General features: G+C 46.7%; 11 protein-coding genes across 11 annotated transcripts; 5 read left to right on the forward strand and 6 right to left on the reverse strand.

Moving 5' to 3' along the window:
• Positions 1–651: 651 nt before the first annotated feature.
• On the reverse strand, positions 652–2285 carry N7516_007218 (GSK family serine/threonine-protein kinase; the record flags this gene model as incomplete). The annotated part of the gene is made up of 7 exons (XM_057219938.1): positions 652–785; positions 837–1041; positions 1094–1287; positions 1388–1736; positions 1826–1909; positions 2011–2183; positions 2240–2285. 7 exons carry the CDS (start codon positions 2283–2285, stop codon positions 652–654), a joined length of 1185 nt encoding a protein of 394 aa, XP_057074029.1.
• A 5279-nt stretch (positions 2286–7564) lies between these two features.
• On the reverse strand, positions 7565–9096 carry tom40 (TOM complex pore protein TOM40). Its single transcript, XM_057219939.1, has 3 exons — positions 8512–9096; positions 7788–8435; positions 7565–7713 (listed from the first exon to the last, which is right to left on the reverse strand). Exons 1-3 carry the CDS (start codon positions 8821–8823, stop codon positions 7606–7608), a joined length of 1068 nt encoding a protein of 355 aa, XP_057074030.1. The 5' UTR covers positions 8824–9096; the 3' UTR covers positions 7565–7605.
• Positions 9097–9571: 475 nt separating this feature from the next.
• N7516_007220 (bifunctional fructose-2,6-bisphosphate 2-phosphatase/6-phosphofructo-2-kinase) lies at positions 9572–11867 on the forward strand (the record flags this gene model as incomplete). Its single annotated transcript, XM_057219940.1, has 11 exons — positions 9572–9585; positions 9766–9954; positions 10019–10054; positions 10112–10209; positions 10260–10429; positions 10494–10574; positions 10630–10737; positions 10786–10905; positions 10958–11332; positions 11386–11562; positions 11616–11867. The coding sequence occupies 11 exons, from the start codon at positions 9572–9574 to the stop codon at positions 11865–11867; spliced, it is 1620 nt and encodes a 539-aa protein (XP_057074031.1).
• An 87-nt stretch (positions 11868–11954) lies between these two features.
• Positions 11955–12409, reverse strand: N7516_007221 (ubiquitin-related modifier 1; the record flags this gene model as incomplete). Its single annotated transcript, XM_057219941.1, has 3 exons — positions 11955–12072; positions 12127–12291; positions 12348–12409. The coding sequence occupies 3 exons, from the start codon at positions 12407–12409 to the stop codon at positions 11955–11957; spliced, it is 345 nt and encodes a 114-aa protein (XP_057074032.1).
• Positions 12410–12640: 231 nt separating this feature from the next.
• On the forward strand, positions 12641–15114 carry N7516_007222 (Elongator subunit ELP2; the record flags this gene model as incomplete). Its single annotated transcript, XM_057219942.1, has 2 exons — positions 12641–12769; positions 12829–15114. The coding sequence occupies 2 exons, from the start codon at positions 12641–12643 to the stop codon at positions 15112–15114; spliced, it is 2415 nt and encodes an 804-aa protein (XP_057074033.1).
• A 552-nt stretch (positions 15115–15666) lies between these two features.
• On the reverse strand, positions 15667–16568 carry N7516_007223 (putative ABC transporter; the record flags this gene model as incomplete). The annotated part of the gene is made up of 2 exons (XM_057219943.1): positions 15667–16376; positions 16436–16568. The coding sequence occupies 2 exons, from the start codon at positions 16566–16568 to the stop codon at positions 15667–15669; spliced, it is 843 nt and encodes a 280-aa protein (XP_057074034.1).
• Positions 16569–16932: 364 nt separating this feature from the next.
• On the forward strand, positions 16933–18291 carry N7516_007224 (tRNA dimethylallyltransferase; the record flags this gene model as incomplete). The annotated part of the gene is made up of 1 exon (XM_057219944.1): positions 16933–18291. The coding sequence occupies one exon, from the start codon at positions 16933–16935 to the stop codon at positions 18289–18291; it is 1359 nt and encodes a 452-aa protein (XP_057074035.1).
• A 125-nt stretch (positions 18292–18416) lies between these two features.
• N7516_007225 (DXO/RAI1 family decapping nuclease) lies at positions 18417–19983 on the reverse strand (the record flags this gene model as incomplete). Its single annotated transcript, XM_057219945.1, has 9 exons — positions 18417–18568; positions 18620–18919; positions 18982–19152; positions 19205–19308; positions 19361–19368; positions 19427–19454; positions 19518–19549; positions 19609–19851; positions 19909–19983. 9 exons carry the CDS (start codon positions 19981–19983, stop codon positions 18417–18419), a joined length of 1113 nt encoding a protein of 370 aa, XP_057074036.1.
• Positions 19984–20452: 469 nt separating this feature from the next.
• On the forward strand, positions 20453–21746 carry N7516_007226 (protein GET4; the record flags this gene model as incomplete). The annotated part of the gene is made up of 4 exons (XM_057219946.1): positions 20453–20496; positions 20578–20834; positions 20959–21111; positions 21166–21746. The coding sequence occupies 4 exons, from the start codon at positions 20453–20455 to the stop codon at positions 21744–21746; spliced, it is 1035 nt and encodes a 344-aa protein (XP_057074037.1).
• Positions 21747–21848: 102 nt separating this feature from the next.
• N7516_007227 (uncharacterized protein) lies at positions 21849–22543 on the reverse strand (the record flags this gene model as incomplete). The annotated part of the gene is made up of 3 exons (XM_057219947.1): positions 21849–21949; positions 22014–22082; positions 22174–22543. 3 exons carry the CDS (start codon positions 22541–22543, stop codon positions 21849–21851), a joined length of 540 nt encoding a protein of 179 aa, XP_057074038.1.
• Positions 22544–23091: 548 nt separating this feature from the next.
• N7516_007228 (replication factor C subunit 4) lies at positions 23092–24383 on the forward strand (the record flags this gene model as incomplete). The annotated part of the gene is made up of 5 exons (XM_057219948.1): positions 23092–23177; positions 23229–23449; positions 23508–23607; positions 23661–24083; positions 24158–24383. The coding sequence occupies 5 exons, from the start codon at positions 23092–23094 to the stop codon at positions 24381–24383; spliced, it is 1056 nt and encodes a 351-aa protein (XP_057074039.1).
• Positions 24384–24840: the final 457 nt, after the last annotated feature.

Consider the following 24840-nt stretch of genomic DNA (forward strand, 5'->3'; position numbering starts at 1 on the left):
GCAAGGACGCAAAAGAGAAGAACGAATGGGGATTCTAGCGCTGCAAGACGAGAGATTGACCATCATAGAAGGGTCCTCCCTAAAACGTGTATCCAAAGAAATCTTCAAGATCTCCGATGCATTTGTGGGAAGATTGAACCCCTCCATATCCGGGGTCGAGATATCGACTTGCTGCGTCTGGGGGTTCTTCCCCTCGACCGATGAAACTAGGCAGTCTCCGACTCCCAAAGGCAGACATGCACAGAAAGGGTATCACTTTTTCCTCCCAAGAGCTGTCTCAGACACCTCAAAATAAACTCCAGGCCATGACCTCCCATTGCGTGAAAACCATCAACCCTTACCACCCCCGAAGAAACATGGTTTCCGCTCCCCCAGCCATTAAAAAGGATGCACTTTTCCCACTTCATACCATTCCCTGCTCATTCACCAGTTCCCAAGGTTCCACCATGTCCGGGGTTGGGGCCATATCGAGTCCCAAAAAAAAAAAAAGAAGAAAGAAAAAGACAAGGCAGTGCAGTCTCAATTCAAGATGTTTATTCGAGATCATGATGGAACTTGGTTGGCAGGTCGAATCTCATGCAAAGTGCAGATGGCGACACAATGAACAGACGTATCCCTCGCGGAGGGCGGAGGACACACGCACTAGTCAACTCAGTCGAGGTGTGCAAGCATCTCTTCCTTGGAAAGAGGTTTGAAGGTATCGAGGCCGAGGCCACGAGCTTCGAGGGCTGGACGAGCGTGAGGGGGAATCATTTGGGCGTTGAGATCAGGGGCAATCGAAAGTTCTAAAAGTAGGATTAGTAAGGGGATTCATCTCTCGCGCGGGGATATTTTACCATGTTGTGAGAAATCGAAAAGGGCGGGGAGATCCTTGGAGGGGTTGTTGTGGTGACGGGAGTCCGGTAGCCGGGTGTTCGGGTCGCGGAGCTCATCGAAGAAGGGGTGGCACATCGCTTCAACCGCAGACAACCGTTGTGTCGGAGTGTATTCCAGAAGGGCGGAGATGAGGTCAATAGCCTCCGGTGGCGCCTTACGGAAAACCTGATTTGGGGTCAGCACCATGAGAGAACCGGAGGTACGGCGTAGTAAATACCTTGTTGAAGGGATGGGGTTTGATTTGAGGGAACTTGTGCTCCATATAGTTGGGGTTCATGGTGCGAATTTGTTCCCGAGTTGGGGTGCCCAAAATCTTGATGATTTCTACCAGCTGGTCAATGCCCGATTCGCCAGGGAAGAGGGGTTGTCCAAGCATCAATTCTGCCATCACACAACCTGTCGACCAAACATCTAGAGAGGGAGAGAAAAAGATGTCAGAAATTGAATAATGAATGTGCAAGGAAAAAAGAGAGAGAGAGAGAGAGAGAGAGAGAGAGAAAGGGATATGTACCAATCTTTGTTGTGTAGTTGGTGGCACCAAAGATTAATTCAGGTGCCCGGTAGTAGCGAGAGCAGATGTATGAAACGTTAGGTTCATTTTCGATCAGAATCTTAGCGGATCCGAAATCGCAGAGCTTCAGAACACCAGTTGCGGGATCCAAAAGAAGATTCTGGGGTTTGATATCACGGTGACAGATACCCTGGGAGTGAATGTAGGCCAGCGACCGGAAGAGTTGGTAGATGTAAAGCTTGACTTCTAGCATAGGCATCGTAGTCTTGAGTTTGTTGAAGTAACGGGATGCGCGGTACACCGTCTCGGGGACATACTCGAGGACGAGGTTGAGGTAGACTTCATCTTTCTATTTGAGGGGAAATTCCGGGGCACGGTCAGCCCACGGGAACGGGGGGACGGAAAGACGATCGGGCGGGACACCCAGGAGACACATACCCTGTCGCCGTTGGAGTAGTAAAAGGCCTTGAGCTCGACAATATTAGGATGGCGCACAATCCGCATGATTTGCAGTTCACGATTCTAGAGCGAGAGAGAGAGAGAGACTGGGTTAGTGATCCGACACACACACATACACACACACACCGACACCGACACCGATCTCAGGTCGAGAACTTATTTACCTTGAACCGCTTATCCTGCAGGACTCTCTTGATGGCAGCATCTTCCCCGCTCGGAGCCATCTTGGTCTGAAACACAACACCGAAAGAACCATTGCCCACAATCTTGCACTGAGTGTAGGAGATCTCCTTGGATTCGCCGGTGAGTCCATCTTGGACCTTCTCGCGGATGACCTCTTTGAGGGAATGGTCAGACTTGTAAGGCGATTGAAAAAAACGGATAATAACTTACCACCCATGCGCAAAGTCGGGAACAACCCGGGTCGATTCTGTGACATGGTGGGAAATGGATATGTGAAGTTGAGGAAGACCGTTGTTTAAAACCGGGGTGGAGTAGGGGAGGGGCGGAAGGACCGATGGGAAAAGGGAAGCAAAATGGCCAAAAGCCAAGAATGTCAAGTTAAAAAAAGTAGGGAAGAGGAAGAAGAATGAGAGAGAGGAGAAGGGCAACTTTTGGGAACTTTGGCGTAGAGAATGTTCAACCAATAAAGTCGAATCGAGTGAGAATAAGACGGGTTAGAGGGTTAGACTAGGGAAAGGTTAGGTAAAATTGGGGGCGTTCAGGGCGAAAGAAAAAGGTGACGTTGATGGAATGAATTTCCTTTTTTTTTTTTCCCTTTTTTTTCTCTCTTCTTTCTTTTCTTTCTTTTTGTTTTTCTTTTTGTTTTCTTTTGGGAGGAGATATGTCTTTTTTTTTAATTCAAAGAAACAAATAAATAAGAGGAGAAATAGATCTCAAGAATCAAAGCCAATGTCTTACGGGGTGAGCAATTCGGGAAGGGGAGGGGGGAAAGAGGGAAAAAAAGAGAGGGGCGGGAGAGCTACAAGTTCAAGTTCAAATCCGACCTTCTCTCATTGCTGTTTATGGTGTTGATAGGTGTTTATACTCTTCTTTTTTAAAAAATTTCCTTTTTATTTTAATGATTTAATTTCTTATAACCTACGGAGTAGTTAGTTACATATATTCTAGTTAGTTAACTAGTTAGTTATATTAAGGTATGTTATGTTATGTATGGGTATATAGTTATATATTATATCTTCCATTACAGTATAAGTATTTGTAACTTACTGTCATTTACCCAAGTTCGGGAGATGATATCATAGGTACAGTTGTCATGAACTGTATTTACCCATACAAGCCGGTGTACGAATGTACGAAAAACTCGGGAAACATTGAAAGAAAAAAAAAAAAGACTTTTGTTGGAGAAAGCGGAGTCTCCGGGGTAGTGGGAATATACCTTCAAGCTATATATACATAGTATATATACTCCGTAGTATACGGAGTACATACTATATCTGTTAATAACTATTACACCTTATATACCCCCCAAAAATAACCAGGTAATAGAAACAGGATGTCGGGTGACCCAACGGTGATTTTCCCTGGAACCACTTTCATTGGTTGAATTTACCTGTACTGTAATCTTTTTTTTTTCTATCACGAGACCAGCTGACCTCGACAAAAAACAAAAAACCAAAAAAAAAAAAAAGAAGCTTGGGCCGAAAGATGGTCCAAGTGGTCCAAGCTGCAATTGGAGCTAGACCCGTTCCAGGTTCAACGTATACCCATAGGTAGTTACCTACTAATAGTTAACTAATAGTTATAGTTATATAACTATGTGGACTAGTTATATACTCGACTAACTAAACTATCATTTAGCTTTTCTATCGGATTCTTTGCTTAGTTTCAGGGGCATTCCAATATAAAATAAAACAAAATTAAAATAACACACCGATCATTGGGATCTAGACCGAGCAGTTCAGAAAGCCATATACAACATACATAGTCAATCAGAAAAGCTATTCGGCCCGGAATATCCATCGGAATTGAAAAGGGGCCTCCCGTTCCACTTCCATTCTTTCGAGGATCTCTTGAAGTGTATACTCCGTACTCCGTGTGCAGGGATCCCTTGGCATGTGAGTCGAAGCTATCTCAGCCGACGCCCAGTTCGGGACAATCATTGGGATTCCAGCCGTAGTCCCGTCCATGCAGCCTCTTGTACCAACCTAGTCCGGTAGATGAACCCCGACTCGGCATCCACAGACATGATATATCAAAAAAGGGAAGCCCATAGAATATCAAAAAGAAGGAAAAAAAAACCCCTTCCACGTCCCCCCAAAAAAACAAAAGATAAAGTGGAAAAAGAACCCGTTCTTAATGAAGGGGGTTAGGAATGTTCCTGGCAGCAAGCAGCCGACTCAGGTACTAAAAAAAGGATGTACCCTCGATTGAACTTGGCCCCTGCGCTGTAGGGATGCACCTGGCTCAAAAGGTTAACGTTGAGGAGCTTACCAGGGCTCCTCGCACGGTCCATTTACCGTGTACTAGTGTTTTTTTTTTGTTGGTATTGGTATTTACATGGTATTTCAAAGTATTTTACATTTCCCATTTCACATTTATCAATCATTTTACTTCGTACAGAGTACGAGCAGAGTAGCATATCACACTATCTGAAATAAAACGTTATAGATCGATTTATATATATCCCAATCTTAACATTTGCCATCTAAGATTGAAATCTCTTGAAATCTCTTGAAATCTCCCTATATCAAAACATCTAAACTACATGAGTTTTCCCCTCATCGACGTCACCAGACCTAGAGCAGGTGACCATGGCTTGGGGATCGGAATCGCCACAGTTTGGTTCAAAGTCATGCGACTGTGAATCTTGACACGAGGGAGAAAAAAAATAAAATGACGCCCCCTCAGCAGGGGTCTGATGCCGTCAACTTGAAAGAGAAAGAAGAAGGAAAAAAAAACCAAAAAACCAAAAAAATGAGGAATCCGTGTCATATTCAGAACCATGCACCGGTACAACCATGACTACATATCTACAACTCGGGATTCCGAAATGTCCATCGGGTCTCGGCGAACAATTTAATTAGGTGGATATTCCAGCTCTTTGCTGACTACAACTCACTATCAACCACTAATAATCAAATTGCTAGTCCTGGGAGGAACAGAGTGGATGCAATTCAATGATCCATACCTTGAAGCCTTGGATGTTCGTATCATATACATACTCGAATTGTATAAAATTGCACAATACACATAGCAGTAGCACTCTCGTTTCACGGACCCGGGATGAGGAGCCGGTGTGTTCCTGGCAAAAAAGCAACTTCCCGGCTGGCACTGGCATGGGGTTTAAAATGTCGATGCATATGCACGGGAGGAAACCGGCGGAATGTCCCCAATAGTGCACCATCGGCATGTACGGATCGTAAAGCATGGAAGCAAGGAACGGCATTCCGTTTGTCTCTCTGTCAGACACGTGGGTTAATCTCTCAGCAAAATAGAGAGATACAATAAATATATACACGGGTATAATGAGTCTTCCCAGGGGTTGAAATTGGAATTGCTATTGCTATTGCTATAGGATGGATATCATATTATCCAAGGAATTTGCAAGTACAACATAAAATATGTGAATCATCTTGGAGGTTATTGGTTCAAGCTTGAAATTGGGTCTAATCTGCCTACACTATGGCTACAATATAGATCTACCATGTTCATGACGATCCAAATCTACCGATCTGTATGTTGTATATTATACAAAAAGCACTTATATCTATTCACATTCATTCCACAATAACCACAACAGATATCCACATTGTTTAGGGATGAATAGATTATTATATTGTATGATTCTACATTATGCCAACCTATAATCCATCCCGGATAGGTATACACCATGAACCTTGGGCAAGACCTCTATGGAACAGGTAGAACGAAATGCGAAAAAAAAACCCCGATTCTATTAGAAGTTGCTCGAATCTACCAATGAATCCTTTTCAAGGGAACGAATTTGCCTTGTGGACACAACTCCCCACATTCATTTCCAAAGGAAATTATCCATATAATTCAAGGGAACAGCATGTCCTCCGTACGTTGGAGGTATATTACCCAAAAACCAAAGAGTCCTGTTCAATTGGGCCGAGACACTCGGGCCTCCTCTAAACTATAATTGTCTCTTTTTCTCATTTTCTCATTTTCGTTTTCATTGTCGTGTTTTGATTCGTTTAGCATATCATCCCGGGTCAGCCATTTATCCGGGACATACATCCCTAGGTGCATCCCAGGCCTCCAAGATAACTGGCCAGTTTTTCTTATATTTCTTATATTTCTTATATACACAACCCGGTAAAGAGAATTACGAGAAAGTAAAGCCCTAAAAAGAGGGTTGAATGGAGGAATATGATGTCATTGCAGTCTGATAATGAGCGTCCGAACACCCGACTATCAACGGGGACTTCCAATCGCAAGGCAGCAATCAGACCCAGCCACACTCGAAGCAGGGAACGGGGTTGACGGTCCATCAAGACCTCCCAACTGACCTTTCCGTTTAGGTCCTTCAAACTTGGGGGTATGGAGTAAGTGGCTGAGGATCCCACATGTCATTCTGAGAAAGTACTAACTAGTTAATATAACACCTCTCTTTTAACTACGTATATTGTATGTCTAAACTAATAACTAGTGGTACAATATACTTCTTATACTTTTTTATACTTTTCATACACTCCTTACTATGTACTGCTTCAGTTTCTACCGAAAACACATACACTCCACAATAACCCGTATCATTTTCGAGAGCGAAACATGGAAGACACTCAACATATCAAATGAATCCACTTTACCGAGAAACTTAGTCCAATTGAGTGGAGAAACGAAGCAGAAACGGTTCCATTCGAGGAGATGCATGAGGCCACTGCGGCACTCCGGAGTCGGCAACCAATTGAATGAGTTGTCTTCGTGCCCACAGCATATAGTGGAGCAAAGTTGGATGGTTGATTCCTCCTGATTGGTTGTGGTCTTGGAGGATATGCCGTCGCTTGTCCCGGTCACCGCTTTGGGTATATACCGGCATTATCCGGGATTATTTCCCTCTCCGCTTTTATTTGTGTGTCTTTTAAGGGCTTGTTTGATATCTTTGTCTTGGACAGAGAGATATATATATATATAAAATAGAGCTCTGTCTTTAGATATATTAGTCTGAAGAATTTATGGTTCAAAGAACTGAGACCTATATATTTAATGGTCTGACCTGGGTGGCAATCTCAACACCTATCCATTGATATCCATGGAACAAAGAGGTGCATCTGTTCACTAGCGAAGCCTTTGAATAGAAAATAATCAGAAAGATTACAATGAAACAATTTGCAACTGATTCAACTAAATAAAAAAAAACTTGTTTTACATTGGCCCGTCTATGATGCGAAAAACATACCCAGAGCCATCTGCAGGCACAGCCGTGCATCCCAGACCTGGCAATCCCATAGACCCAAAACATGGTCATGCAAGGAAATGAACTGGAAAGACAGCAAGGAGACACAAGATATCAGACCACAAGCCAAACAGAGATGCAGCATCAGGTGGTAATGGAAAAGGAAATCAAAGAACCGGAGTGTGAATCTATACAAATAAAAAGGTTGGAATCTCCATGGCGCCAAACAACTGGTCACCTGCACCAGTAACCCAAATTCAAGAGGAGATACCGAGGAAGGGAGACAACATATGTCATTTCAGACATGGAGAGGGAAGAACTACTAAAACATGGGAGGCGAAAGGGTTATTATCTCAGGCGAAGCGAGAGGAGAGATTTAGAAGGGAGGAGGAATCATGCTGGCAGGGTCAATCTTGTCTTGCTGCTCCATGACATCCTCACCAGCAAGCTCAAGGGAGACGGCAAGACCGAGCTTAGCCGTTTGCTAGAGAGAGAAAAAAAAAAAAGAAATTAGTATCAAGTATTGAGGTTGTGATGAGAAAGACGAATGTCGCTTACCTTGGCCTGGTCGATCTCACCAGCGAAGGAGAGAGAGATGGGCATGGCAATGCGCTTCTCGAGAAGGCAGCTAACCTTGCCGGTGCTGTCAACCTGGGCGCGGAACGAAGAGGCACGGAAGTCGTACTTGGCACCAATGGCAGTGGTACCGTCACGAGCGGGGCCACCCATCATAAGAGTAGCGGGAGAGGGCTGGAGTTGGAGGTTCATGTCAATACCAGCCTCAACACGCTCGGACAGCTTGCGCCAGTAAGTGGCGTTGAAAGTACCCTGGGCTTGCAGCTGAGCGGTACCAATCCAGTCCTCACCCTTATACTTGGCGGAGTAGGACAGAGCAGTCTCGGGGCGAGCGGTGATGCCCTGGCGTTGCCAAATAGCCTCGAAACCAAGAGCGAGACTGGGGGTGATAGACTGCAGGTAGCTGCCGACGAAGATACCAGTGAGACCACCCTCGAGGCAAGAAGGGTTGAAGGCCTTGAGGGACGCGGAGAAGTCACGGCCAGTGTAGTCGTTATCGATCTGGACCAAGCCCTGGGTACCACCGTTCATGATCTGAGCATTGGTCTTGGTGACAAGGGCCTGGTTCCAGCGGTAGTTGGCGACGGCGGCGAGCGCACCGTCACTTCCGTAGTTACCTTGCATAAACACCTATCGGATAATAATATGTTAGGTACTGAGAATCGCAGGGATCGACACACGGATCGCATGGAATAGTTGTCCTTACCCTGGGGCTTCCGTACATGGCGGAGAAAGCATATGGAGGCAGATTGCCGGTTGAGCCCATAGAGAACGCATGCGACACACGGAACAGAGGGGACATGCCGAAGACCTTGGTCAGATCTGCCCGGAGACCGGAGAACATGAAGTTGGTCAAGAGAACATCCTTCTGCACTTCCCTGGCGAGGTTATCGACAGTGCCGGGGTTGGGCAGGTTAAGCAAAGCCCTTCGGTCGGAGAACGAGGAGTATGCATCGTTGATGGCCGCGGCGGCAGGGTTCTCTGTGAGAAAGGAGAGGGATGATAGGTAATCGGCCATTTTGGTTGGAAATCTGATAATTGACGAATATATTAGGTGTCGTCACGCGTGTTAGTCGGTCTCAGTTGAGACTCGGGGGAAAAACACAAAGAATTGAGAATAAAAGGGATTGAGACCAGCCCGAGGATCTGGGACGAACAAACGTCTCAGATGACCTTGATAAAATAGTGTAAAAAGGGCTGGATCTGATGCGCTCAGGAGTGTAGGGGAAGCAATTCAAGACTTTCCAAGCTGTGAAAAATGCTAGTCACCTGCCTCGGCGTCTTTGGTTGCTGTCGTTCGCCGGGATGTTACATAAGCCTTTTCGGGCTTTCCCGGTCCAGGGCAAGACTGGGTGAGGTATTGAGGAGGGATTGGAGGCTGATTGAGGGTGGTTGAGGGGCCTAAACTGATATTACTTGATATTTGAAGGACTTCTTTTTCTTTTCATTCCATTTAGGGTTGAATTGTGCCTGAATCGGTTTTCGTTTGGACTGCTTTGCACATTGTAGCCTGAAAAACAAGGCAACAATATGGATGATCTGCACCTGATATCTGGGCGTTGATCGATTTACCTATACCGCCTCTCAGGTACCCTTTCCTTGTTTCCCTTGCTTCACTATCTTGCCATCTGCTTGACGTGACTCGAAATATCTCTGATCTATCTCAGGGCTCTCTCTCACTCTCTCTCTCGATAATCCCAATAGGTTCAATACTGAATCTTTTGATATCTTGATATATCAAGATTGCGTCACCTCGCCATCCCACCATGGACACCTTACTGTAAGCTTACCTTTCCCGCTTCACAATTTCATGTTTTCTTCCTTGAAAATTGCCTTTTATGTTATTTCTGCTTGACAGCACTAGCAAAAGGAAGTAAAAAAAAGGAGTCATGTCCCCTATCTAGTCTTAGTGAAGTTGAAGAGTGAGGCCTGATAGTGGGATTGAACTAACATCATATAGCACCGCTGAGATAGTGGCCAACTCTCCACGATTCCGCCGCAAATCGTCAATCTTTGTCGATGCAATTCATGACTTGCCGGAAAAGGCCGATCTAGCTCCGGCCCAGCTATACAGCACCGAATCTGGTCGGCTTTTCCATTCGGGCCGCATTGTGATCATTACCGTCGGCCTGCCTGCCAGAGGCAAAACGTATGATACTTTCTACCATTGATATTAGTGTTGCTCAGTGGACTAATTTCAAAATACATGACAGGCACATCTCAGTAGCCTTGGCACGATACCTGCGATGGTATGCTTTACTCCTGTGACTTGCCCATTTCGAGAGGTATCCTGACGCAATTGATAGGCTTGGTGTTAAAACCAGGATCTTCCACCTGGGCGACTATCGTCGTGCAACAATTCCATTTGGCGAGGACATGCCAGATGATTATTTCTATGTCAATGGTAGGCATGATATCCCGGTTTACCAGAACGATATTAACATCTTTGTTTAGCGACTGCCAAATCTGTTCTTCTACGCCAAAAGATTGTGAGGAAATGCCGAGAAGACATCTATCACTTTTTGAACCATGAAAATGGTCAAATAGCGATATATGATGCCGTCAACCCGCTAGCCTCAGGACGGCGCTCGCTTGCAAAGGAGTTTGCAAAGCATGATATTGAGGTAAGTCAGAATTAGTCGTTTGAATACTTGACGTTATACTAATTATTGATTTTCTTTTTACCAGACCCTGTTCATTGAGTCTTGGTGTGACGACGAACATCTCATTGAAGAGAATGTTCGCAGAGTCAAGATATCATCCCCTGATGTGAGTCTCATGTATATCTTGGCATTGAATGAAAAAATCTAATAATCATGGCTAGTATGTCTCATGGAAATCAGAAGATGCCGTGAAGCATTACTTGAACCGTATCTCTTCTCGCATCCCTCAATTTCAGACCATGGAGGAGAAGGACTTGAACTATATCAAGGTACGCGCAATTTGATTTTGTCGGACTGCCATTACTCACCAAATATAGATGATTAACGCCGGCGAGAGACTGATTGTCAACAATCGAAGCTTCGGTTATCTTTCTAACCGCATAGTGTTCTATCTTCTGAATCTCCACATCAAATCGAGACGCACGTACTTTGCCCGGGTAGGTAATCTACTGTCCATAGCTACCATGCATAAACTAATGTTCTATTTAGGCTGGCGTTTCGCTAGACGTAGATTCATACAAAGCCGATGCCTCGTTATCAGAACAAGGAGAAGACTACGCCAAGAAAATGACGGCACGTCTACTAGCTCACCGAGAAGAAGAAAAGCAAGCAATGATCGAGCGAGGAGAGACTGGCTATGAGTCGAGACCCTTGAAAGTCTGGACCTCCACACGACGCAGGACAGTTGAAACCGCGAAATACCTCCATGAAAACGGATATAAAATCCGGCAGAGATCTCAATTGAGCCAACTGAACCCTGGTGTCTGTGAGAAGATGTCTGAAAATCGCATCCGAGCAGAGTTTGGGGACGAGGTTGCTAAGCACGAGCTTGATCCCTACCACCACCGTTATCCCCGGGCAGAGGTGAGACTTGCCTAAACCCTTCAAACGTTTGTAGCTGCTGACCTTTCCACTAGTCATACCATGACTTGGCTGTTCGCCTCGAGCCAATTATCCTTGAATTGGAGAGGGAGCAAGCCGATCTACTCATAATTGCACATGAAAGTGTTTTGAGGGTTTTATATGGCTATCTCATGGCCTGCAATGCTGCGGACATTCCGTTCCTTGAGTTCCCTCGCGATGAAATTATTGAGGTAAATTGGACTTTAGGTTGGATATTATCTATGGTTAATTGACACTTTTCCAGATCGTCCCCGAGAGCTATCAGAACGAGGCACAGCGGATCCATATCCCTGACCTCCCCGAAGAGATTATCCCGGCCTCACCAGAGGACTTGAAGATTCCAGTGCCCCCAAGCGGGGTGGTATCACCGACGCAAGGGCTTGGTACCCCTGAAGGTCAAGCAACCCCACAGAGTGGTCATCGAACACCCAGTGGAATCCGAACACCACGTGAGCGCGAACGGATCTCACAACAGCATGTTGAAGATGTGGTCTAGGTTGAATTCCTCCAGGCACACGTCGAATTCAGTTTCTCTTTTGTCTTAGTCGTCGTTGCTAGCATCAATACAATCCATCCATCGTGTTTAACCGCCATGTAAAGTCGAAACAAAAACAATGTTGTCCCCTTGTTGAAGTTCATAGGTTTCTTCGCCTTCGAGTTCCCAATCGGCATCGTTGATGAGGACGAGAATACCTGGTCGCCTGTCGACATCATTAATACTGTTTGAATAAACCCACAAAGTTATATTCACATACACATTGTCTTCCATGATGAACATGTCTATTCTCTGATCTTTCATGAGGTTGTCGACGAGGTATTTAAGCAAGTATGAGATGTTTGGCCTGCTGCCATCCTCTAAACGAGCGGGCAAAACGACCTTATGCTTGCGCTCATTCCCGAATAGCAATTCTAAGCCGCCGCTATCGAGATCAATTCTTAGCAGAGGTTGATCAATCGAAGGAAAGATTTGACGTACGTAAACTCAACAGTAATAGGAATGGGGAATTCCCCTTGGCTCGCATTTAAAGTACCAGCCATGGCGCTGCAGATGAGGGGAAATACAGAGAATATAGCAATTATCTCTCTATCTCTCTTGTTGGAAACGAAAGAGATCCCAAGTTGAGTCTGTTGAAGATGGAGGGGCTAGGCGGAGACCGAGCCTCTTATCGATAAGCCCCAATCCTCCCGCAATTTCTTTGCGGCTTTTCTCCAATTCCTAGTACAGCACCAACAGACAGACAAAGGGTTCACAAGCCCCCAGAATACTCCATGGTCGCCGTTGAAACAGACTACATTAGCGTAGGGGGAAACCGACACCCTGGTGCTGCGGATTGGGATGTGCAGACAGGCGTGCTCGCCTTCGGTGCGGACAACAATGTCGCCTTATGGGATCCTCTAGTAGGTCCATTGAAAACAGCTGCGCATTGATAATAAGGAAGAGCTGACACTTAGTCAAGGACAAGACTGAGCGTGGTATCTATTCCCTGCTTGTTGGTCATACCGACAAAGTCAGTGTCGTTAGATTTTACACATGCCCCGCCTCAGGAACGAGATTTATCGTCACCGGCTCCGTCGACCGCACAATAAGGGTATGGCAACAAGACAATGCCAATCCCCACAAATATGTCCTTGCATCTACCCTTGAGGGCCACACGGGCTCAGTGAATGCAATTGCCGTCGCCGATGGAACGGACATCATCACATCTGGAGCGGCTGATGGGACGGTTCGGATCTGGAGAATAAATGCGCAGCACGAATTGAAGTGCGAGCTACTTGAAACGATCACAATGACACCACGATTCTTCCCGTTGTCTTTATCATTGCAGGGACTTGAAGGCGACTCAGATATGCCATTGGTGTTGGCCGTTGCAGGTACAACGACCAAGGTTCAGATCTACGTCTCGGAAACCTCCATCAGCCAGCCAGAGTTCAAGCGCCGGGCTGTGCTTGCGGGACACGAAGCCTGGATCAAGGCTCTTTCGTTCACCCAGGACAAGCAGAGCAACGGTGATATTCTGCTAGCGTCTGCAAGTCAAGACAGATACATCCGTCTTTGGCGACTGCGTCGGGGTGAAGCAAGTGCCACTGCTCCGATAGATGATACCGATCCTTTGCTTGGAGGAATGGAACCTACGCTATCAAACAAAGCCCATGAGTTCGAGGCTGCAGGATCGAAATACTCCATTACTTTCGAAGCTCTTCTCTTTGGACATGAAGACTGGATCTATACCATTGCATGGAATCCTGATTCGAAGCGGCAGCAACTTCTCTCGGCATCGGCTGATAATACCATCACAATTTGGGAACAAGACCAAGCATCAGGCGTTTGGATGTCCGCAGAGAGAATGGGAGAGATCAGTGTCCAAAAAGGATCTACCACCGCGACTGGTAGTGCAGGTGGCTTTTGGATTGGGCTCTGGTCACCGGACGGGAAGCAGGTGGTGAGTCTTGGCCGCACAGGTAGTTGGAGAGTCTGGCGACATGATTCCGACTCGGATCTTTGGATACAGAGATTCGGTATTTCGGGCCATGTGCGCTCCGCGAACGGTGTACAATGGGAGCCCACTGGAGGCTACCTGCTTTCAACTAGCTCAGACCAAACCACCCGGCTTCATGCCAAGTGGGTGCGCGAAAATACGGGTTCATGGCATGAGTTTTCACGCCCTCAGATTCATGGATACGATTTGAACTGCGTTGACACACTGGGCCCCTCACAGTTTGTGACTGGTGCAGAGGAGAAGCTCCTACGTGTGTTCAATGAGCCGAAACCAATTGCTCAGTTACTCGAGAGACTCACTGGGTTCAAACAATCGAATGATGAGGACCTCCCCGACACTGCTGAAATCCCAGTGCTGGGTCTCTCGAATAAGGCACTTGGAGATGAGGCGCCAGTGGAGGAGGACGAGCAAAAAGCCCCAACTGAGGCGCTAATCGCTTCTGCCTCGCTGGCTGCCAACCACCCGCCACTGGAGGATCAGTTATCTCGTTACACATTGTGGCCGGAGCATGAGAAGCTCTATGGCCATGGCTATGAGATTTCGGCAGTGGCAGTGAGCCATGACCGCAGGCTCATTGCTACCGCCTGCAAAGCCAGCTCGATTGACCATGCAGTAATTCGCCTCTACGATACGTCTGACTGGCACGAGATCAAGCCTTCTCTCACTGCGCACTCATTGACCATCACGGACCTGTCATTCTCGAGTGACGATCGCTATCTTCTTAGTGTTGGACGAGATCGCCAGTGGGCGGTCTTCCAGCGGAGCGATGCAGACCTAACTACATTTACAAACCTCAGCGTAAACCCCAAGGGTCACTCTCGCATGATCTTAGGTGCAGCCTGGGCCCCAGCTACAACGGACCATGTCTTTGCCACGGCAGGACGTGACAAATCCGTGAAGATCTGGCAAAAGTCTGAGGACACTTTCGTCTGCAAAACGACCGTGGGCCTGACATCGGCGGTCTCAGCAATTGGTTTCTTGCCCGCAACATACAAAGGCACATATGTTATTGCTGTTGGCGAAGATAACGGTGTCATCTCTATCCACCGAATTTCTGCTGACACGCTCGAAGCACAGCACGTCGTGACCATTGATAAAGTGGCCTCCCCCTCAAAGACAATTACTCAATTATCATGGCGACCAGTGCCGGCTGTAGAGGTGGATAGTAGGGATGAGTTCGAATTGGCGGTGGCAAGTGAGGATACATCCACACGGATATATGCTATCTCGAACATGCTCTCATGATCATACAAAAGCAGAATGGTTTTACTTCAAGTAGCCCCCCTTTATGAGTCATGATGGTTCAGATGCCTTTTCGATGTGTTTTTGAAATCTCCTTCTAAGTTCTTCCTGTAAAGATACCCATCGTTTATATTGTCACATCCCCGTAGTTGCATCCACGTTCGTCTATTTTTATCTGCACTTACGCGGTGTAACTATTATACCAGTGCTATAGAGGAGGGATATTAAGGATCAGTTCGAATTGGCGCAGGCAAGGACACGTCCACACGCATAGATACTATCTCGAACGTGCCTCATGAATTTGTACAAAAAGAGAAAACAAAATGAGTCTTAGGCCCCCGTTTTATGAGTCGTGGTTGAAAACTCCCAAAATGTTGAATAAATCCTCCCTATAGATGCAGATGCCAATCCATAAACCCCGTCTATGCCTTGTGGTTGAACCCAATTGTTGTTGAATGGCACGTTAAATGACTCCTGACATCCAGTGCTTGCATGCGAAAGCCAAAAAAAAAAAAAAAAAAAAAAAAGCGTCGAATCGTTTTCCAGATTATTTTCTCAGTCATGTTTTTCCAGTCCATACCCCCCAATACCCTCGAGGGATTGATAGGTCTTGGCCTGATTACCACGACCATTTCGGGGACCTCTGGCCTGCATATCCTCCTTGAGCCACTTGAGAACTAGCTCTCCAAGGCGGCTATTCTCCGAAGTCCACTCAGGGACTTGTTCATGGAACGACTCCACACTACCCAGCGCCTTCACCTTACCCAAGTGCATGTGGGTCAAATGGGTAGGCCACTGGGCGAGGTTATCCAAGATATGAGTAGCATAAACAATAGTACAGGCACGGGTTTCAGTCTCCCGCTTTAGGAAAGCCAGGAAATTGCTCCTGGACAAAAGGTCCAGATCGACAGTGATCTCATCGAGCAGCAGGACCTGCCAGGGCCGCAACAAGCCCATAGCCAGCTGCACACGGCGACGTTCTCCGTCCGAGACGGCATGCATGCGCCAGCGCAGATCGACATCGAGGATATCGACCAGCTCGTCCCGGCGTTCCGGGTAAGCATTTCCGCCAACGGAGGCGAGCAGTGTCGGCACGTCAATGTCTGTGCGGACGATACTGTTCAATACCCACTCGACTCCCAGGTAGGTGACGCCGTCTAGACTGTCCTTGAAGGGGTCTTTGCCGCCAATGGCGATGGTGTTATTGGGTGCAAGGCGCTTCCCTGATAGGAGGCGGAGGAGGGTGGTCTTCCCCGCTCCATTTGCTGTGTGTTTTGGGTTAGTCTTCGAGATTAGTCTCGAATGGGGACGGGGTTTGACTCACCCCCGATCAATAGAGTGCGGCTTCCAGCTGGTAGACTCATGCTTACATTCTCCAGTCCACTAGAGCCATCTTGGAACTTGTACGAGAGGTTTTGTACCTCAATGTTTGGGGGAGTGGAATTGATATCCGCCATGACGAATGTGGGAGAAGGAAAGCAATGAGAGAACCACGAAATTGGATGAGAGTACAAGGAGGAAGAAGAGATAAAATGAGTGATCTCAACTGATTTGATGCTAATTAACTAGCGCTCAATGCAATATGAGACGATCTGGAGGGTCGCGCCAATGGATGAGGTAACCCGCGTGATAACCGATAACAACCTTTTCTTCCTCTCCCCCACCACGTCGCAATGAGCATCGCGGTATGCTCTCAGTCTCTCGACCTATTTGGCACAGGCAAAGAATTATGAATCCCCTCATAGCTGTTGTCGGTGCAACAGGCACAGGCAAGTCAAAGGTAATGGCTCCCAAGTCCCCCCCACACTTCCTCTGAACACAATGACTGATAGCTGTAGACAGCTTGCAGTGGACTTAGCCTCTCGATTCAATGGTGAAATAATCAATGGCGATGCTATGCAGATGTACCGCGGTTTGCCGATCATAACGAATCAGATCCCGACAGAAGAACGGAACGGTATCCCTCACCACCTCCTCAGTTGCATCGACCTAGACGCCGAAGCATGGCGCATAGGGCTGTTCAAGCGAGAAGCTCTGCGAGTCATTGAAGAGATCCGTGCCCGTGGCAAGGTCCCCATCCTTGTTGGTGGCACACACTATTATACCCAAGCAGTGCTATTCAAAGAACAGCTTGTGGGCGAAGGGGTGGACGACGAAGGCGAGCGGGAACAGCTCACGGAGTTCAGCTCAACGTCGACGAAATGGCCGGTTCTGGATTCGTCACCTGAAATTCTCCTGGAGAAGTTGCGTGAGGTGGATCCTGTCATGGCTGCGCGATGGCATCCGAAAGATGCACGGAAAATCCGGCGGTCATTGGAAATTTATTTCCAGACAGGGCGGAAAGCCTCGGAGATTTATAAAGAGCAGTTTTCTCAAAAAAGAAAAGCGATAGACCAGGAGGAAGGACTGCTACGATTCGAGAATACATTGGTATTTTGGGTACATGCCGAGAAGGAGGTTCTCAATGCGCGCCTGGATGCGCGGGTCGATGACATGGTCAAGCAGGGCTTGATGACCGAGGCAGAGAAGATGTCCGACTACTTGCAGGAGAAAGCCTCGCAGGGGATCGAAGTTGACCAAACACGTGGAGTCTGGGTATCCATTGGATTCAAGGAATTGGCGCCATACTTCAAGGCTATCCGGGACGGGGAAGCAAGCGAGAAAGAGATCGAAGATCTCAAACGGAACTCTCTTGAATTAATTCGGATCGCTACACGACAGTACGGAACATCGCAGGTCAAATGGATCCGCAATAAACTCTGGCAAGCACTCACAGAAGCCGGAGAGACGCATCGGCTTTATCTCCTGGACAGTTCCAATGTCAGTGACTGGAGCAAGTGCATCACCGAGCCGTCCGAGGAGATTGTGCAACTGATGCAGCAAAACAAGCCGACTCCGGAACCCAAATCGCTTTCCCAATTAGCCACGGCGGAGTTCGGTGCAAAGGAGGCTCAGGCCCAAAAACGTGTACAGACAGACCCAATCGGGAAGTGCTATACTTGTGATGTCTGCCAGAAGACTATGGCGTCGGAGGACCAGTGGCATATTCATCTGAATAGTCATCAACATAAAAGGGGACTCAAGTCCGCGAGTAAGAGAGCACAGCGAGATGAATATTTCCGAAAGAAGGAATTGGAAGTGCAGGGGATCCAACCCACTGAAACCGAACCTGATTCATGAGTTATATTGCATTTGCGTAGTCCAAAATAGAATAATATAAGAGACCTTCCTTATGGTATAACATTTGATAAACTCAAGCGATACAAGTACATTAGCACTACCTAGCATACACTGGACTATTTTAATCATGCTGAAGTGGTCGATCGCCAGGCCCTGAAAGCAGGTGAGAGAATATCACCATGTCCTTGCTCTTCAACTTGATAGACCTCGATAACCGGAGACTTCTCCTTCTTCCGAATTCTCCACGTCCCCTCCTGGTTGATGGTCTGCTTAAGCCCTAGAAAGTGTGTCAGTACTGCTATAAACTCAATCACGAAGAAACACTCACACTCCAAGAATGCACCTGTGAAATTGATACAGACATTTCCATCCCAAGAACGCCGGCCGACACTCAGTACTTTCCCGGGAATACTGGCTGTGTCCAGTTCCTCCAAGCTATGGCAAATGCCATTTTCATCACGAAATCCCACGATGATCTTAGGCACACCCAGCAGGAATGACTGAGCCCAAAACTTGAGCAATTTCCGCTCATACTTTATCATATCGCGTTCATTGCGGATCTGAGCTGATGTTTTCAGCTCAACCCAGTTAATGGGGCTTTCTTTTCTCGATGGCTTGCTGTCCCAGACTAGGGGGAAAAAGAAGTAAGCATTGGGTCTAGCGACGAGAACCAAGGTAAACGAAACATACTAGCATCAACCTCTCCACCGAGAATCATACGCACGTTACCAATCCCGGTGCGGACAACGGAACAATACTGCGCTGCATTGTTGACAACTTCGTTCTCACGGCCTTCGATCTCTTCACGAGTTGATTCATCCCACGTCTTCGAAAGTACAGCCAACTTTTCGAATTTGTAGCCTAGGATTGTTCGTTAGTTTAGGCATAGATTTGCATAGGTTGTTTTATATACCCCAATACATCATGAGTTCCTGTGGTGCCATTCCAGGTGGCGATCCTCGCTTGCGTTGGATCTCTTTCTGTTGGTTCTTATACTCGTTGTTTTCTTCGATAAAACTAGTACAAGTCAGCACATTATATAGCGACCTAGGTAGCTAAATATACAGACATGGTGCCCTATAATAGATATTAGATCATGAAAGTTAGACAGTCTTGACTGAGATTGATATAGTACCTGGAAACAAGTTGCATTCATCTCGAAGCTAGAGATGGTTCGGAGTTAGAGAAACAGCACGATATGTTGATAATAGATCAGGGCTACAAACCCATTCATATTATCAAATGGAGCTGTTAGAATCTGTATTTAGAAGTCAGAAGTCAGAATTTGGGTTGAAATTTGATGATATTCACACACACCTTGGTCATCATTCCTCTCCATGTGACAATGTCTACATCACACTTCTTTTCTGTTTCTTTCTCATGGGCAACAAGGGTATCAAGCAAAGCATCCAAGTGCTCATCGGGAACATCATTGAGCTTCTGGAATGTCTCATAGCCCTTGTTCAGGTCTGCAGGGAGAGCCGGCGTGTAGTAGTAGGCCATGGACGTATCGCCTAGCGAAAACCGACGCTGGTCATCATAAGAGAAGCAAGCAATTTCCTATCATCCAGTGAGCTATTCAGTTTCATTTGTTTGACATAGAGGTCTTCAGCTTACCCTTGGTCTCCGGATAGAGGTATTTGCGCCGCCGAAGCGGTGCAAGGGTTGGATGTTAAAAGTAGATCGGTTCATCATGAATTTGTCGCACTATTGGGTGATTGACATTGTCGAATAACCAAGAGCGAATGGCTTGGTCCTTGATATAGATTGTCGCGACCTAGTGTGAGATAGCTTGTATAACTATGTAGTCGTTAGGGAAGAGTCCGTAATGGCGTGGGTATTATCGTAAATATTCCCCCTATCAACCGGAAACAGGGGGGTCAATAGGACGAACAGATTTCCAAACAGCCGAAATAACAAATGTTGAGTCAAAACAAAGCTGGTAGTTTCAGCTATAAAACCAGATAATTCGGAAGGAGATGACGGAGATGCCATTCTTCTCTAGGGATCTCTGGAATTGCCGTGTCCCCCCCCCCACCAAGTCTCTCTCTCAACCAACTCCCCCCCCGAACATTCTTGCACTACACACTCTGCTTTGATAGCGTCTTCGATTCGACTTTTTCTTTTGGGTTATTTGATCAGCGCTTCCTTTTAATCAACAATGTCATCCCGGATTGATAAGGTCATCGCCCGCCAGCGAGAAAAGTGAGAATCCCAGCCCGTAACCACCTCAGACCACCTTGGACCCCAAAAGATCCCATTCTGACTATCTGTTGCTGTCTATAGGATTGCCGATGGCGCCTACTACGAAGCTCATCAGCAACTACGTGTTATTGCTGCCCGGTATATCAAGCAGTCCAACTACGATGCTGCGGCAGAGATCCTAGCTGGTGGCGCGAAGGAGCTATTGAAAGCTGGTTCTCAGCAGGGCGCATCGGCCAGTGGTGGAGATTTGGCCATCATGTTGGTGCTCGAGGTATACAACAAAGCCGAATGGGAGATCTCAGGTGGTACTGATGATGCAGAGGGTCGGTCTCGGAAGAGTGAGTCTATCAAATATCCTTTTTTTACTGCTGGGGGTTTTGAGTACTACAGCGTAGTGCTTCAGGTTGCCTCAGTAGCTGCCACAGACCTAGCATTGCTAACCTATATATTTTTATTCTGCAGAGCGCCTGATCGAGCTACTGCGCGAATTCCCGTCAGACGAACCTACACGAAAGAGATTCATCCAAGAAATGACTGGATGGAGTGCGAAATTTGGGCCACTTGAACGAGGAGATCCGGATTTACATCATGCTATTGGCTCAGTATACGCCGAAGGTGAGTGATTGTTAGAGCGCAAGATTTGATACACATTCTAATCTAGTCCCTCAGATAACGAGCCATACGATGCCGAGAAACATCTCATCCTAGGAACTTCCGAATCAGCCGAGATCCTTGCAAAGCTCGAATATGAGTGGTACACCAGCGATGAGCCACACACCGCAGCGATCTATGCGTCACGCGCAGTCTTCCCATACCTCCTCACCGGAAATATCCGCAGCGCGAATAAAGCCCTGCTTATTTTCACTTCACGGCTTGCAGCAGCCAATCCTCAGCTCGGTGTGCAAGATGTTAGCAGTGCCAGCTCCGACGCACGAGTGTTCCCTGCCCTTCCTTTGGTGAACTTCATCAGCATGTTGCTGTTGGCCATCCAGCGCGGAAGTGCCGATCTCTTCCGACAGCTCACTGCACACTATGCGACACAAATTCGGGAAGTTGGTATCTGGGACGATGCTCTGGCTCAGATTGGTGAGCAGTACTTCGCCATCAAGATCCCCCGGCAAGGAAACCCCTTGATGGACATGATGAGCGGTATGTTGTTTGGAGGAGGTCAGAACAAGTCAGGGGGCAACGGAGCATCCAGAACTGCGAAGAAGGTTGAGGCACCACCGTCGAGCATGGAGCTTGATTAAGAGACCAGATGCGTGGGTCTTTTTGAAGCAGACCTTTACAGGAAAACATATCCAACTGATAATGTAATGAGATCAAGATGCATGCAGCAAGCGCAGTCCTGTCTAGTTAGAAATCGAGTACTTCTCAGGCTCAAACATCCAATTATCGTCATCCAATGATGCTGCCTTTTTGCGTAGACTCTCGTGAACCATATTTAGAATCTCTATTTCAGATCAGTATATGACCACAGAAATAACCGTTAGACTCATATCAGATTGTTAGCTTACCATCAGGTTCACCATTCGATTGTCTGGTCCGATGCCGAACCATCATCTCCACAAGAGCTGCCTCGAACTCTTGAGTCAAGTATTAGCAGACTATACTGACTTCATAGCGGAAAATATCATCGTGTCAAAAAAAAAAAAAAAAAGAGAAAAAAAAACATACTCTCTTTGTCATACCCAGTAGGATCTGAAGAAATTAATCCTCCATCCTTCGGCGCAAGTTCAGCCAGCTCCTTTCCATCTTCTCCAACCAGAGCCTGCGGCAATGTCGGAATCTCGAGCTTGTAACTGCCATTCTTGTCCCGAACCACAATATCCTTGTTCTCCACAGTTTTGAATGGTCGAGTATTTGGCCCCGAGTCTGACGATGTAGACTTTAGCCGGTGCGAAGGGCGATTGGAAAGGCCGTTGTGATTTTGAGGAACTGCGCCATTGGGTGGTCCTACTGAAGCAGGTCGGCGGCTGAGGTTCCCATGGAATAGGTTGCGACGGACAGAACTTTGGTTCATCATTCCAGATGTTTGTGTTTGCATGACTGTACACACCGTGGTCTGTGTTTTTTTTTTTGTGATGTGTTTGGCCGGAGGTTCTTAAGTATGCGGGGAGCCGTGTGCGCGTCGCGGAGAGGAAGTGTGGAAGTGTGGACGTTTTGAGGAGTTGGTTGATTCCAACCGTGTGTGTCAGGGTGTGTAAATTAGAGAGAGCGTAGTCATTTCCCAGCTTCTAGGTATTAAGAATAATGGTTGTTTGGGGGTGAAGAGAGGAAGAATGGTGCGGAATGAAGTAAATGAGAAAAGAAAAGAAACGACCACAACAACACCAACACTGTTGAACAAAACTGACTGTGTAGCAGTGAAGGTAGTATGATCAATTGACTACTAATTATCTTATACTAATTATCTTATATACAAAAGAGTAAAATCACAGCTTTAAATAGCTTCAATACCTCAATACTTTGAAGTGCACAGGCCAACTGATAAGCCCCGTTATCGCGTTTCCACACGCGCTGCTCTTCTTTCGCGTCTCTCCTTCACTGCACTTCCCAAGGCTCTTCAATTTGAAATCAACCAAATTGCTCACAATGGTTCAAGCTGAATCTTCAACTGCTTCTCACAATGGTGCCAAGCCAAATACTGCTGGTGCCCCTGTGGACTATGAGCTTCCCTGGTAGGTTTTCCCTGCAAGAAGATCAGGCAGAGCTAACCTTTTGATTTATAGGGTCGAGAAATATCGCCCAACCTTCCTCGATGATATTGTTGGCAATACTGAAACAGTGGAACGGTTAAAGATCATTGCCAAAGATGGTAATATGCCACACGTTATCATCTCCGGCATGCCGGGTATTGGAAAGACCACTTCAGTACTATGTCTAGCACGACAAATGCTGGGAGATGCATACAAGGAGGCAGTTCTGGAGCTGAATGCAAGTGATGAAAGAGGTTAGTTTTGGCATATTTGCTTTGATGACTGAGTCGATACTGATGCTGTGTGGTCTAGGTATTGATGTGGTGCGGAATCGGATCAAAGGTTTTGCCCAAAAGAAGGTTACCCTGCCACAAGGACGCCATAAATTGGTCATCCTCGATGAAGCCGATAGGTTTGTTCTCGTCAGAGTTTCATTTTGACCATTAGACTCACATATCTCTGCAGCATGACCGCCGGTGCTCAGCAAGCCCTGCGCCGTACTATGGAAATCTATTCCTCCACCACACGATTTGCCTTTGCCTGCAACCAGTCGAACAAGATCATTGAACCCATTCAATCCCGTTGCGCCATTCTCCGTTATGCTCGGTTGACAGATGCCCAGGTTGTGAAACGGTTGATGCAAATTTGCGAGGCGGAGAAGGTCCAGCACTCCGAGGATGGCATTGCTGCACTTGTTTTCAGTGCAGAGGGTGACATGCGGCAGGCTATCAACAACCTGCAGAGTACTTGGTCCGGTTTCGGTTTCGTCAGCGGAGATAATGTTTTCCGAGTAGTTGACAGCCCGCACCCGGTCAAAGTTCAGGCCATGATCAAGGCTTGCTGGGAGGGCAAGGTGGATGTGGCACTGGAAGGTTTGAACGAGCTATGGTATGTTATTAATGTGTTTACTTCAAGGTGCTGGTGGTTTCTAACCATTTTTTTTTTTTTTTTTTTATCTATAGGACCCTGGGTTACTCTTCTCACGATATCATTAGTACCATGTTCCGAGTCACCAAGACCATCCCCACATTGTCGGAACATTCCAAGTTGGAGTTCATTCGGGAGATTGGATTCACGCATATGCGTATCCTAGATGGTGTGCAGTCACTGCTTCAACTGAGCGGCTGTGTGGCGAAGCTTTGCAAGATCAACATGAAACCCAATCTGTTCGAGCCTCCCAAGGCTTGAGACTCCAGTGTGCTTGTGTGCTTGTCTTGTTGCGTATTCCCACGGCGTTCGTCATTTAAGTGACTCTGGAGGCAGGTATCGCAGCTGCATAATGAGTTTATGTCTATAAAAAATTTATCTAGCGATTCACACAGTGAAAGCAAAGTCGAGGAATTAAGAACTAATCATGCATTTCCCTCATTTGATGTCGCGTTAGGAAGACCTGTAAGAATTAGGCAGTCTTGGGGCTCTCCTAGAATAAATAGTGTACTCTCTCTTCTACACACACCACTCTTACATTTTTAGTATTCTGGGGGAGTTTGAATATTTATACACCGTGATGTATAGCGACTAAGAAATGTACTGACGTTGTATGCTTAGATAATGCTCGTGAGGACCTTGTAGAAAAGCTCGCAATTAAGGACGAATTAGCGAACTAGGCCGAGTAGTAGGTAATAGAACTACCTTATACTATAGG

The sequence above is a fragment of the Penicillium verrucosum genome (assembly GCF_028828655.1).
Source record: "Penicillium verrucosum strain IBT 35672 chromosome Unknown utg000002l_segment0_segment0, whole genome shotgun sequence".
Taxonomy (NCBI): Eukaryota; Fungi; Ascomycota; class Eurotiomycetes; order Eurotiales; family Aspergillaceae; genus Penicillium; species Penicillium verrucosum.